Source organism: Barbus barbus (genome assembly GCF_936440315.1).
Source record: "Barbus barbus genome assembly, chromosome: 34".
NCBI classification, from domain to species: Eukaryota; Metazoa; Chordata; class Actinopteri; order Cypriniformes; family Cyprinidae; genus Barbus; species Barbus barbus.
In genome coordinates, this window is record NC_136762.1 from 28579505 (window position 1) to 28594352 (window position 14848).

The 14848-nt window shown below is 44.0% G+C and overlaps 2 protein-coding genes across 2 annotated transcripts in view; both read left to right on the forward strand.

The window, feature by feature from the left end:
• The window catches only part of LOC306854157 (uncharacterized protein), a 54791-nt gene extending 50367 nt beyond the window's left edge, over positions 1 to 4424 (forward strand). Inside the window, exons 16-18 of the mRNA XM_079391975.1 lie at positions 3595 to 3645; positions 3797 to 3868; positions 4006 to 4424. Coding sequence (XP_079248101.1) covers positions 3595 to 3645; positions 3797 to 3868; positions 4006 to 4082 — 200 coding nt within the window. The 3' untranslated portion in view covers positions 4083 to 4424. The remainder of the gene's footprint in view (positions 1 to 3594; positions 3646 to 3796; positions 3869 to 4005) is intronic.
• The window catches only part of LOC306854158 (uncharacterized protein), a gene marked incomplete at its 5' end in the record, with an annotated part of 43758 nt that continues 33054 nt past the window's right edge, over positions 4145 to 14848 (forward strand). The window contains 11 exons of the mRNA XM_079391976.1: positions 4145 to 4157; positions 4834 to 4878; positions 5473 to 5544; positions 5647 to 5703; positions 6210 to 6254; positions 11007 to 11078; positions 11216 to 11272; positions 11784 to 11828; positions 12423 to 12494; positions 12632 to 12688; positions 13201 to 13245. Coding sequence (XP_079248102.1) covers positions 4145 to 4157; positions 4834 to 4878; positions 5473 to 5544; positions 5647 to 5703; positions 6210 to 6254; positions 11007 to 11078; positions 11216 to 11272; positions 11784 to 11828; positions 12423 to 12494; positions 12632 to 12688; positions 13201 to 13245 — 580 coding nt within the window. The remainder of the gene's footprint in view (positions 4158 to 4833; positions 4879 to 5472; positions 5545 to 5646; positions 5704 to 6209; positions 6255 to 11006; positions 11079 to 11215; positions 11273 to 11783; positions 11829 to 12422; positions 12495 to 12631; positions 12689 to 13200; positions 13246 to 14848) is intronic.

A 14848-nucleotide genomic window follows, 5' to 3' on the forward strand; every position in this document is an offset into this window, starting at 1 on the left:
AAACACTCGAACGAGTTGTCTTCAACCAGCTCTTGCGGTTTCTTTCACAGTACAACAAACTGGATGCTAAACAGTCAGGTTTCAGGAGTGGCCATTCAACAGAGACTGCGCTACTCTCAGTCACTGAAGCCCTGCGAACTGCAAAGGCTGATTCCAAATCGTCAGTCCTCATTCTGCTGGATCTTTCTGCTGCTTTTGACACTGTCAATCATCAGATTCTCCTGTCTACCCTCTCATCACTGGGCATCACTGGGATTCCACTTCGCTGGTTTGAATCCTATCTCACCGGTAGATCCTTCAGGGTGGCCTGGGGAGGGGAGGTATCCAAACCAGATCAACTGGTCACTGCAGTTCCTCAGGGATTGGTTCTTGGACCCTCCTCTTCTCCACATACACTACATCGCTGGGTCCCATCATGCATGCACATGGCTTCTCCTATCACTGCTATGCCGATGACAAACAGCTCTATCTCTCTTTTCAACCAGATGACCCAACGGTAGCTGCACGGATCTCAGGCTGCCTGGCGGACATCTCGGCATGGATGAAAGAACATCACCTACAGCTCAACCTGGCAAAGACGGAACTTCTGGTCTTCCCTGCCACTCCGACTCTACAGCAAGACTTCACGATTCAGTTACGCTCATCAATGATTACCCCATCAACTTCGGTCAGAAATCTTGGTGTAATCTTTGATGACCAGCTGACCTTCAAAGAGCACATTGCAAAGACTGCTCGATCCTGCAGGTTTGCACTACACAACATCAGAAAGATCAGGCCCTTTCTGACAGAGCATGCTGCGCAACTTCTTGTCCAGGCCCTTGTTGTTTCTAGACTGGACTACTCTTGAGACTGAATGCTCTTCTGGCTGGTCTACCATCAAACACAATCAAACCTCTACAAATGATTCAGAATGCAGCGGCACGACTGATCTTCAACGAGCCCAAAAGAGCGCAGGTTACACCTCTCTTCATCTCCTTGCACTGGCTACCAGTGGCAGCTCGCATCAAGTTCAAGACACTGATGCTTGCGTACATAACTACCACAGGCTCAGCACATGATATGTCAGAGGTCGCACGCCTCTGGAGCAACTAGGGGGTTAAGTGTCTTGCTCAGGGACACATTGGTGTCTCACAGTGGATTCGAACCCGGGTCTCTCACGCCAAAGGCATGTGTCTTATCCACTGCGCCATCACCACCCCATATATCTTTAATTAATGTCCGAATGCAAAATAATGTCCGAATGCAAAATGTCCCCAATGTTAATGCAAAAATATAATCTCTTATTTATATAGTCAGATTTTGTGATGAAATAAAACCCACACATGCTCTTGACTTCATGAGATTCCAGGCGTGCAGCTGGCACTAGGAACGGGGGGGACATGACTAGGGATGGGTATCGTTAAGGTTTTAACGGTATTACTACTCTTATCGATACTGCTTATCGATCCGGTACTTTAACGGTATTCTTATCGGTACTTTTTGTTTTACTTTGTTTCTTTGTTCATATTCTTACAGTATCTTATCTTATGTATATAAAACACTAAACATGCCTGCACTTCATCAATTTGTAAATGCACCAGTGTGCAGGTATTTTTAGTGTTTTATATACATAAGATAAGATACAGTAACAACATGAACAAAGAAACAAAGTAAAACAAACTGACAAATACAATAAAACAAACACACAAACGAAATGAAATAAACAGTGCTTTCATTTTTCCATGAAGGTCTACTAATATTAATGTTCAGGTAAGTAATAGTTACAAAAGTAATCAAATGTAAATGAGCACTGCATAGTTTTCACTGTATGTACTGATAGATTTATGTTTATTAAAGCTATAACGTTGTTCAGATTAAGAGCTGTGGGTGATTTTCTCTTTGCATTTTGTTCTTTGATTAACATTGATGGCTCAAGCTCCAGTCTGACACTTTAAGACAATATACTGACACGCATCGGATTTTCTCCCAACTGTTCTCGTCCACTTAAAACATAAAAGTGAAGACTCTCATAACCGGCCATTTTGACACATTGTGTGTGTATTTTTTGGCATATTTTTGTGTGTTATTTCGACGCGTCCGAAGCTCAAAGTGTACTTTTGCTTGTCCGTTTTGGAGCATGCCGCCGCGCAGGCACACGCGCGCACACACATTTCAGCCTGGGGAACAGCAGATTGTACTTTCAACGTTTTACTATCAAATATGTCATGCAATGTAGCAACAGTAAAGATGGCATTTTATAACAATCACTGATTGAGCTGATTCAGATGTTAAGTTTTGGTTCGGAGGAACGAATCCGCGCCGCTATGAAGGGAAGGGAGTTGTGCTAGAAGAAATGCGGCTATAATCCTTGGAAGCCAAAATCGAAAAAAAAAAAATACTTAGCTTAATATAACAGCCATAGGAAAGTGTGAGCAGATGTTTGAATAGTTGGTTCTCTCTTCTATCATAATTAAACAGGACTTTCATGTTGCGTGTTGTGAAGCTCCTCCGCGTGAGCGCGATCTGGCTTCTGAATTGTGCATAGCAAAAATGCATCATAGACAAATGTTTGAATATTATTGCACATAAAAACAGCTGGCGACATTATATATATATATATAGAGAGAGAGAGAGAGAGAGGGAGAGAGAGAGAGAGAGAGCAACAATAAATGTATGTGTGTTTTCTTAACTTCTCCAATACCGACAGAAGTACCGATAACGTCAGAGCTTATCGATACTCCGGTCTTTCATAATTTAGCCCCGAGACCGATTTAATACCGAGTTTCGGTACCCATCCCTAGACATGACCCCCCTCACTGTCTCTACGAAAGGCAACATCAGTATTCGGAGGATAAATCAGGGTTTTGGCTATGTACATTAGCCTAAGTAGTGGCGGCCAGGCCACATGCACTAAGCCATTTTTGAAAAACGCTTTTGACCGCAGTGTCTGACCAAGTCCCAAAACACGTGTAGCCAATCAGCAGTAAGGGGACGTGTCTTGTACTGATAGAGAGAAGAGAGAGCTCTATTTGAGTGCACAGGAGTCAGAGGACGTATATTAGCAGATCGACTATAGATAGAGAGAGATGGCAGATAAAAAACAAAAGAAAACAGGAAAATATCATAGAAACAAAACATTAAAAAGAAGGGTTACGATCAGGCAAAAGGTAGGACCCGTGTAAGTAGAGATCGGAGCAGCTTTCCAGCGGTGGAGAGAAACTCAAGGAGCAGGAAGGGCTCGAATTGGACACCGAGGTTGTGTTGTTTCTTTTTGATAGGAGAGTAACGTTGATTTTGCTTTTGCTTGAATATGCTTTTGTGTTATCTTTGCTTGTTTCTGCGATTGTCGGTGCCATGGTTGTGTATGTAGGCTAGGCCTACATGTGGATGCTGAGATTTTTTTTTGTTTCACTTTAACTTTCGAGATTCGCAATCACAATACTCTGTTTATACTATGGAGCAGCAGTACTAAGCCAGTACTATGAAGCAAGATTCACACTTCGGGCACCCCCCTAGAAGAGTTGCAAAGATACTGAAATGACTGTCATTTTCCATGGCTGCAAACATGCACTGCAAATGCATGACCAGTAGCTGATCTGCTGTCTCTGTACATAGGTGTGGGGACTTTAGGGATCTCTGCTGCACAAGCCAAAGCTGCTAAATATGGTAATAATAATTAATTCAATGATTTTAAAGTCCATGTGCTTTATCCACAGAACAAATCAATTAATATTGTGCTTCAGTTGTGTGTGCGTAATTGTGTTTTTGTTTTTTAATATTAATATTAGATGTTCACTGTTTGCACCCATTTCTTCAGGTACTGGAGCTGGTTTAGGTGGGGCCGGAGCTTTTCCGGGTGGTGCGGGTGGACTTTACCCTGGTGTAGGAGGTAAGGATGCATTTTCCTTTGGAATCGCCTAAAACTACAATCAACATTTTTATATTAAAGAAATTGTCCATATTGAAATGTAAGTCATTTACTCAAGCGGCTAGTTTAGTATTTACATATTTTCTTGGGTGTTGGAGCTGGTTTAGGTGGTGCTGGAGCAGGTGGTGCTGGTGGAGTTTACCCAGGGGCAGGAGGTGAACAATTATTTTGCTAAAGAATGGTTTAGGAGCTGCAATCAGACATTGCTTGTTTCAAGGAAATAACTTACTCACCAATATGCCATTCCAAAGTGTGGAACATAAATGTCCAAAATGGAAATGGAATGATTATTATTACTGTTATCATTACTGTTGTACTTTCTTTTTTTTTTTTGGATTAATTTATTTAATTTTTTATTATTTTGTTTAGTTATACTTCCAAACCCAACACCCAGTCTCACACACACACACACACACATACTCACACAAACCATGTTGGCTGTCATGTATGTTTTGTTGACCCTGGTTACTCTGTATCTGATTTGTCACCTGTAAATAGCATGTTTGTTTGCATAATTAAAAAAAAAAAAAATGGAAATGGAAAAGTTTTTTTTTTTCCAAATAACAACAATTAGTGTTGTTGTTGAGGACAGACCCTGCTTTATGTTGTGTGTTAAAAGATTCAAAATATAAATCCAACTTTAATTTGTCCTACAGTTACTCATTGTGCTGACACTTGAATCAAAAGAAATGAGTGAATTCAAGTATACATTTTATTCATATGTGTGCTCCCTTTTAGAATCTATTGGAACTAAGAAACTACCAGAGTAATTGTACAATCAAACACTGCATGCAAAGACATGTTGCAATAGGTCTGAGGTCAATGCACATGGGGCATGAGATGTGGCATTCAATGGTCTGTGATATTATTGATGTTTTATTTTTCCTAAATTTGAAGCAAAATTTGGATCTGTCCTCTCTGAGCAGGTGCGGGTGTTCTTACCCCAGCGCAAGCTAAAGCAGCTAAATATGGTGAGTACACTGACTGATTATCTTGCTTTATTATGGGGCTCATAACTGACTTATGGGCGATTCAGGCTTGTTGACTGTATTACATAGTCAAGTCAAGTCACCTTTATTTATATAGCGCTTTTAACAATAGAGATTGTTTCAAAGCAGCTTTACAGTATAAAATAGGAATAATAGTGTGTAAAAATACAAAAGCACAATAGTAAACATTCAATTTCTTTTAAAAGTCAGTTCATCATTGATTCAGTGAAGTCATCGTACAGCTCAGTTCAGTTTAAATAGTATGTGCAATCAAGTTGACAATTTTGCTGGAAATTAAGTGTCCCAAACTAAGCAAGCCAGAGGCATGCCAGCGGCAAGGAACCAAAACTTCAGTGACAGAAATGGAGAAAAAACCTTGAGATAAACCAGGCTCAGACGACGGGCCAGTTCTCCTCTGGCCAAACGAAACCAGCAGTTTAATTCCAATCAGATTATGCGTGCTTTATCCACAGAACAAATAAATTCATATTGTGCTTCAGTTGTTTGTGCGTAAATGTGTTTTTGTTTTTCCAAGAGCTAGTATTAGATGTTCACTGTTTGCACCCATTTCTTCAGGTACTGGAGCTGGTTTAGGTGGGGCCGGAGCTTTTCCGGGTGGTGCGGGTGGACTTTACCCTGGTGTAGGAGGTAAGGATGCATTTTTATATTAAAGAAATTGTCCATATTGAAATGTAAGTCATTTACTCAAGCGGCTAGTTTAGTATTTACATATTTTCTTGGGTGTTGGAGCTGGTTTAGGTGGTGTTGGAGCAGGTGGTGCTGGTGGAGTTTACCCAGGGGCAGGAGGTGAACAATTATTTTGCTAAAGAATGGTTTAGGAGCTGCAATCAGACATTGTTTGTTTCAAGGAAATAACTTACTCACCAATATGCCATTCCAAAGTGTGGAACATAAATGTCCAAAATGGAAATGGAAAAGTTTTTTTTTTCCAAATAACAACAATTAGTGTTGTTGTTGAGGACAGACCCTACTTTATGTTGTTTGTTAAAAGATTCAAAATCTAAATCCAACTTTAATTTGTCCTACAATTACTCATTGTGCTGACAGTTGAATCAAAAGAAATGAGTGAATTCAAGTATACATTTTATTCATATGTCTGCTCCCTTTTAGAATCTATTGGAACTAAGAAACTAAGTAATTGTACAATCAAACACTGCATGCAAAGACATGTTGCAATAGGTCTGAGGTCAATGCACATGGGGCATGAGATGTGGCATTCAATGGTCTGTGATATTATTGGTTTTATTTTTCCTAAATTTGAAGCACAATTTGGATCTGTCCTCTCTGAGCAGGTGCGGGTGTTCTTACCCCAGCGCAAGCTAAAGCAGCTAAATATGGTGAGTACACTGACTGATTATCTTGCTTTATTATGGGGCTCATAACTGACTTATGGGTGATTCAGGCTTGTTGACTGTATTACATAGTCAAGTCAAGTCACCTTAATTTATATAGCGCTTTTAACAATAGAGATTGTTTCAAAGCAGCTTTACAGTATAAAATAGGAATAATAGTGTGTAAAAATACAAAATCACAATAGTAAACATTCAATTTCTGTTGAAAGTCAGTTCATCATTGATTCAGTGAAGTCATCGTACAGCTCAGTTCAGTTTAAATAGTATGTGCAATCAAATTGACAATTTTGCTGGAAATTAAGTGTCCCAAACTAAGCAAGCCAGAGGCATGCCAGCGGCAAGGAACCAAAACGTCTTAGGTTACTTGTGTAACCCTAGTTCCTCGAGGGAACGAGACGGTGCGTCAAACTACACTTTGGGGAACGCCTACAGCGTAACCGGCTCTGAATACCAATCAAATCTGTCCAGAAATGGGAAGGGACATCACGGGCGAGGTGACGTAATGACCAGCTGGTATAAAAGCACGTGCGGGGAAACCGGCATCAGCTTCTAGAATGAAGCAAGCGCTGGCAGGGATGCCGGAAGTGTGGCTCCGTGACGCAGCGTTTCATTCCCTCAAGGAACTAGGGTTACACAAGTAACCTAAGACGTTCCTCTTCAGGAACTCGAGCTGCGTCAAACGACACTTTGGGGAACGAGATACCAATGGCTCCAGACTTCCGCACCCTTGCCCTGTGTGTCCACAAAAGGGCGCACAGCTAGGGCAAGAGAACGGAAGAACCTGGAGTGGCTCCCATGTCCAGGCCATAGAACCTGACGAAGGTCAGAGGCGTGGACCAACCCGCAGCGTTGCAGATGTCCTGAATAGGGACACCTGCGAGAAAGGCCTTGGAGGCCGCCACACTCCTAGTGGAATGAGCCCTGACTCCCATCGGCGAGGGGAGGTCAGAAGACTCATAAGCCATGTGAATGGCATCCACAATCCACTGACTGAGGGTCTGCTTGGAAGCAGGCAGACCCCTTTTAGGAGGACCGTAGCACACTAGCAACTGGTCCGTCCTTCTCCACATGGCAGCTCTGTGGACGTACGCGTCCAGTGCTCGCACTGGACACATACGGTTTAGCTTCAGCTGGTCAGGATCCCGAAAGGGAGGAGGACTAAGGGCCTGCAGTACGACAGGCTGTGGTGTGACAGAAGGAACCTTGGGGACATATCCTGCCCGAGGCTATAGAAAAGCTTTGGCCATGCCAGGCGCAAAGTCCAAATGGGTAGGGGCCACTGAAAGGGCCTGCAGGTCCCCCACTCTCTTGAGAGATGCCATCGCCAGAAGAAACACGGTCTTCAGAGAGAGATGGCGATCTGAAATCTCCTCGATAGGCTCAATTTTTTTTTTTTTTTAGGGAGTCCTACAGAGAGCGTTCAATACCACAGCCAAGTCCCAAGGTGGGACCCGGGACCGTACCGGAGGCCTTAGCCTCCGTGCACCACGGAGGAAACGTGTAACTAGGGGTTGTGCGCCCACTGTCGATCCACCAAGAGGGGTGTGTTAAGCATAAATTGCCGCCACATAGACCTTCAAGGTGGAGTGGGCTAACCCTGCGGAGAGTCGAGCCTGCAGGAACTCCAGCACTGTACCTACTGGGCAGTTAACTGGGTCGAGCTGGCGATCTCCGCACCATGAAGTGAAGAGTCTCCACTTCAGGGCGTACAGTTTCCTCGTAGAGGGAGCTCTGGACTGGAGAATGGTCTCCACAACCTCGGTTGGGAGACCGGAAGCTATCAGCTGTGCCCCCTCAGGGGCCACACCCACAGCTTCCACAACTCCGGGCAGGGGTGCACAAGGGTGCCTCCTGCCTGTGAGAGGAAATCCCGCCTGACTGGAATCTCCCAAGGGGAGCCGTCGAGGAGGAAAATCAGGTCCGAGAACCATACTCGGCCCGGCCAGAACGGGGCTACCAATAGCAGCCGGTGTCCGTCCCGGCGCACTCTCTCCAGATCTCCGGGGAGCAGAGCGATCGGGGGAAAGGCGTACAGATGCAGCCTCGGCCATGTCTGTACCATGGCATCCAGCCCCAAGGGAGCTGGACGACGTAGAGAGTACCAGAGGGGACATTGCGCTGTCTCCTGAGTAGCGAAGAGGTCCACCTGAGCCTGGCCAAACACTCTCCAATCTGCTCCACCACCTCGGTGTGAAGCATCCATTCCCCGGATAACAGCCCCTGCCTCGACAGGGTGTCTGCTCCCACATTGAGATGCCCAGAGATGTAAACAGCTCTCAATGAGAGGAGTTTGCCCTGGGCCCACACAAGGATCTGGGGTGCCAACCTGTACAGGGGGCGCGACCGCAGACCTCCTTGGTGGTTGATGTAGGAGACCACTGATGTGTTGTCGGTGCGAACTAACACATGGTGACCTCTCAGGTCTAGGAGAAAGTGTTTCAAAGCCTGAAACACGGCCAACATCTCGAGCCTGTTGATGTGCCAGGCGAGATGATGACCTCTCCACCGACCGTGGGCAGGGTGGCCACTCATGACCGCTCCCCAACCGGTGAGGGATGCGTCCGTCGCTCCCAACACCAGGCCCTGGGACAAGAACCAAGGTTGTCTCCACATGTCCAAGGCACGTAGGCACCGCCGCGTGACCTTGATCATGCGAAGCGGGTTTCCCCTCGGGGAGAACCCCTTGGTCTTGAGCCACCACTGTAGGGGTCTCATGTACAGCAGGCCAATAGGTAAAACGTTGGACGCAGCCGCCATCAGACCCAGCAGTCTCTGAAACTGCTTTACAGTGAGTGACTGGCCTTCTCTCACTCTCCCGACTTCTGTGAGGATCGACTCGATCCGAGCAGGGGACATACGTGCCTGCATCGTGGTCGAATCCCACACCACCCCAAGATAAGTGGTTCTCTGTACTGGTGAAAGAACACTTTTCTTGGCGTTTAGTCTTAACCCCAACACTTTCATGTGGGCGAGAACAGCATCTCGATGCTGAACCGCCCTCCGCTCTGACCGAGCGAGAATCAACCAATCGTCGATTTAATTGAGTATGCGGACGCCCCGCAGTCTCAGCGGAGCTAATGCGGCGTCCACACACTTCGTGAAAGTGCAGGGTGAGAGTGCTAGGCCGAAAGGTAGTACCCGATACTGGTAAGCTTCGCCCCCGAAAGCAAACCTCGGGAACCTCCTGTGAGAGGGAAGAATGGAGACGTGGAAGTATGCGTCCTTCAGATCGATCACGACAAACCAGTCCTCGGACTTGATTTGAGACGCGACCTGCCTGAGCGTGAGCATCTTGAACTTCAGTCTGCTGACTGAGTGGTTCAGATGTCTCAGATCTAAAATGGGACGCAACCCTCCATCCTTCTTTGGAACTATGAAGTACCGGCTGTAGAACCCGGACTCTCTCTCTCTCGAGACTGGCCTCTGGTGTAATCAGAGCGGCTAGTTCGGTGCCCTGAAGTGGCAAACCGGCAGGGAAAACCCGAACTAGCGGCTACAGAGACCCCCAAAGGGGTGGCGAGCATCTCAGCTCCGCTACGGTCCCGGGCGGAAGAAACTGAGACATGCGCTCGCTGGAGACCGCTGCGCCTTGAAGCACTGTAGGTGGCAGGGTTGGCAGAACGATCTCCTGAGGGCGCTGGAGGGCGACGATCGCTGTGTATTGCAGCGACCGTTGCTCTACCCCAGCGGGGGCTACCCTCATAGGCCCTGGTCCACCATCAGGGCCTCTTGGCCGAAGACCTCTTTGCCTGAAGCATGGTCCTCAGATCCTGCTTAGGCTGAGAGGTCCTCGGCCGCGCACCCTTCTTTCTACCCCGCTTATGAGGAGGCGCACGGGTGGCCACGCTCTCCTTCTGCACCTCCCTATGTGAGAGAGGGGGTGCGACACGTTCGGCGCCTCCCATGTCAACCTCCTCAGAGGAAGACAAGAGAAGCGCCGCGGCTGCTGCCCGAGGGGAAGAAACCGTCATGCGTGCTTCCGGACTCGGGGAGCGGTCGCAGGATCCGGGAGGTGAGGACGGAGAAAGAGACTCGCTCGTCTCCGATCCCTCTGCCAGATTCCATTGCGAACCCCACGAACGCCACCTACGCTCCGCCAGCGCCGCGGGGAGCGCTAATGAAAGACCCTTCTCCAGAGAAAAGAGCCTTTCGGGCAAAGCACACAGGCTGTGTGTGTCCTCCGCACACAAATAGCGTTTGCACGGAGGAACACACAGCCTGTATTGCGCCTCACTCTCTCTCCCATACTTGGTTTTGCAACCACGTTTGGACATCATTCACAGACAGACAACGGTAAATATGACTCACAAGACACAGAGCGCTTAGCTGAATGACAGAAAGCTGATGCCGGTTTCCCCGCACGTGCTTTTATACCAGCTGGTCATTACGTCAACTCGCCCGTGACGTCCCTTCCCATTTCTGGACAGATTTGATTGGTATTCAGAGCCAGTTACGCTGTAGCCGTTCCCCAAAGCGTCATTTGACGCAGCACGAGTTCCTGAAGAGGAACATCAGTGACAGAAATGGAGAAAAAACCTTGAGATAAACCAGGCTCAGATGGCGGGCCAGTTCTCCTCTGGCCAGACGAAACCAGCAGTTTAATTCCAATCAGATTATGCGTGCTTTATCCACAGAACAAATAAATTAATATTGTGCTTCAGTTGTTTGTGCGTAATTGTGTTTTTGTTTTTCCAAGAGCTAATATTAGATGTTCACTGTTTGCACCCATTTCTTCAGGTACTGGAGCTGGTTTAGGTGGGGCCGGAGCTTTTCCGGGTGGTGCTGCTGGACTTTACCCTGGTGTAGGAGGTAAGGATGCATTTTCCTTTGGAATCCCCTAAAACTACAATCAACATTTTTATATTAAAGAAATTGTCCATATTGAAATGTAAGTCATTTACTCAAGCGGCTAGTTTAGTATTTACATATTTTCTTGGGTGTTGGAGCTGGTTTAGGTGGTGTTGGAGCAGGTGGTGCTGGTGGAGTTTACCCAGGGGCAGGAGGTGAACAATTATTTTGCTAAAGAATGGTTTAGGAGCTGCAATCAGACATTGTTTGTTTCAAGGAAATAACTTACTCACCAATATGCCATTCCAAAGTATGGAACATAAATGTCCAAAATGGAAATGGAAAAGTTTTTTTTTCCAAATAACAACAATTAGTGTTGTTGTTGAGGACAGACCCTGCTTTATGTTGTGTGTTAAAAGATTCAAAATATAAATCCAACTTTAATTTGTCCTACAATTACTCATTGTGCTGACACTTGAATCAAAAGAAATGAGTGAATTCAAGTATACATTTTATTCATATGTGTGCTCCCTTTTAGATTCTATTGGAACTAAGAAACTACCAGAGTAATTGTAAAATCAAACACTGCATGCAAAGACATGTTGCAATAGGTCTGAGGTCAATGCACATGGGGCATGAGATGTGGCATTCAATGGTCTGTGATATTATTGATGTTTTATTTTTCCTAAATTTGAAGCAAAATTTGGATCTGTCCTCTCTGAGCAGGTGCGGGTGTTCTTACCCCAGCGCAAGCTAAAGCAGCTAAATATGGTGAGTACACTGACTGATTATCTTGCTTTATTATGGGGCTCATAACTGACTTATGGGCGATTCAGGCTTGATGACTGTATTACATAGTCAAGTCAAGTCACTTTTATTTATATAGCGCTTTTAACAATAGAGATTGTTTCAAAGCAGCTTTACAGTATAAAATAGGAATAATAGTGTGTAAAAATACAAAAGCACAATAGTAAACATTCAATTTCTGTTAAAAGTCAGTTCCTCATTAATTCAGTGAAGTCATCGTACAGCTCAGTTCAGTTTAAATAGTATGTGCAATCAAGTTGACAATTTTGCTGGAAATTAAGTGTCCCAAACTAAGCAAGCCAGAGGCATGCCAGCGGCAAGGAACCAAAACTTCAGTGACAGAAATGGAGAAAAAACCTTGAGATAAACCAGGCTCAGATGGCGGGACAGCTCTCCTCTGGCCAGACGAAACCAGCAGTTTAATTCCAATCAGATTATGCGTGCTTTATCCACAGAACAAATAAATTAATATTGTGCTTCAGTTGTGTGTGCGTAATTGTGTTTTTGTTTTTCCAAGAGCTAATATTAGATGTTCACTGTTTGCACCCATTTCTTCAGGTACTGGAGCTGGTTTAGGTGGGGCCGGAGCTTTTCCGGGTGGTGCGGGTGGACTTTACCCTGGTGTAGGAGGTAAGGATGCATTTTCCTTTGGAATCCCCTAAAACTACAATCAACATTTTTATATTAAAGAAATTGTCCATATTGAAATGTAAGTCATTTACTCAAGCGGCTAGTTTAGTATTTACATATTTTCTTGGGTGTTGGAGCTGGTTTAGGTGGTGTTGGAGCAGGTGGTGCTGGTGGAGTTTACCCAGGGGCAGGAGGTGAACAATTATTTTGCTAAAGAATGGTTTAGGAGCTGCAATCAGACATTGCTTGTTTCAAGGAAATAACTTACTCACCAATTATGCCATTCCAAAGTGTGGAACATAAATGTCCAAAATGGAAATGGAAAAGTTTTTTTTTTCCAAATAACAACAATTAGTGTTGTTGTTGAGGACAGACCCTACTTTATGTTGTTTGTTAAAAGATTCAAAATCTAATCCAACTTTAATTTGTCCTACAATTACTCATTGTGCTGACACTTGTATCAAAAGAAATGAGTGAATTCAAGTATACATTTTATTTATATGTGTGCTCCCTTTTAGAATCTATTGGAACTAAGAAACTACCAGAGTAATTGTACAATCAAACACTGCATGCAAAGACATGTTGCAATAGGTCTGAGGTCAATGTACATGGGGCATGAGATGTGGCATTCAATGGTCTGTGATATTATTGATGTTTTATTTTTCCGAAATTTGAAGCAAAATTTGGATCTGTCCTCTCTGAGCAGGTGCGGGTGTTCTTACCCCAGCGCAAGCTAAAGCAGCTAAATATGGTGAGTACACTGACTGATTATCTTGCTTTATTATGGGGCTCATAACTGACTTATGGGCGATTCAGGCTTGATGACTGTATTACATAGTCAAGTCAAGTCACTTTTATTTATATAGCGCTTTTAACAATAGAGATTGTTTCAAAGCAGCTTTACAGTATAAAATAGGAATAATAGTGTGTAAAAATACAAAAGCACAATAGTAAACATTCCATTTCTGTTAAAAGTCAGTTCATCATTGATTCAGTGAAGTCATCGTACAGCTCAGTTCAGTTTAAATAGTATGTGCAATCAAGTTGACAATTTTGCTGGAAATTAAGTGTCCCAAACTAAGCAAGCCAGAGGCATGCCAGCGGCAAGGAACCAAAACTTCAGTGACAGAAATGGAGAAAAAACCTTGAGATAAACCAGGCTCAGACGGCGGGACAGTTCTCCTCTGGCCAGACGAAATAATCTAACCTTACAATACTTACAATAATCTAACCTTGAGGTCATGAACGCATGAATTAATGTTTCTGCATTTGACATTGAGAGCATAGGTCGTGATTTAGATATATTTTTGACATGGAAAAATTTGGTTTTACAAATGCTAGAAACATGGCTTTTGAAGGAAAGATTGTTTTCAAATAGCACACCTAGGTTCCTAACTGATGATGAAGAATTGACAGAGCAGCCATCGAGTGTTAGACAGTATTCTAGGTCATTACATGCGGAGGTGTTTGGCCCAATAATTTTATTTTATTTTTTCCAGAATTTAGCACTATGAAATTACTAGTCATCCTGTTTTTTATATAAACTATGCATTCCGTTAGTTTTGCAAATTTGTTTCATCGGGCCACAAAGAAATATAGAGCTGAGTATCATCATCATAACAGTGAAAGCTAACAGCATGTTTCCGGATGAGATCTCCCAAGGGTAATATGTAAAGCGTGAAAAGCAATGGTCCTAATACTGAGCCTTGAGGTACGCCATACTGTGATCGGTATGATACCTCTTCACTCACTGCTACGAACTGATGATGGTTAGACAAGTATGATTTGATCCATGCCAATGCACTTCCACTAATGCTAACATAATTTTCTTGTCTATTCAAAAGAATATTGTGGTCGATAGTGTCGAACGCAGCACTAAGATCCAGTAGCACAGAAAGTGAGATACAACCATATTTGGATGATAAGAAAAGGTCATTTGTAACTCTAATGAGAGCAGTCTCAGTACTATGGTACAATCTAAATCCGGACTGGAAAAAATCATAGATACCATTTTTCTCTAGGAAGGAACTTAGTTATGAGGATGTTATATTTTCTAGTATCTTTGACAGAAAAGGGAGATTGGAGATCAGTCTCTAATTAACAAATTATTTTGGGTCAAGTTGTGTTTTTTTAATAAGAGGCTTAATAACAGCCAGTTTGAAGGTTTTTGGGACACATCCTAATGGCAATGACAAATTTATAATTGTTAGAAGAGTGTCTGTGACTTCTGGAAGCACCTCTTTTAGAAGGTTAGATAGAATAGGCTCTAATATACATGTTGGTTTAGATGATTTAACAAGTTTATACAATTATTTCTCTCCTGTTGTAGAGAATGAGTGGAATTGTTCCTCAGG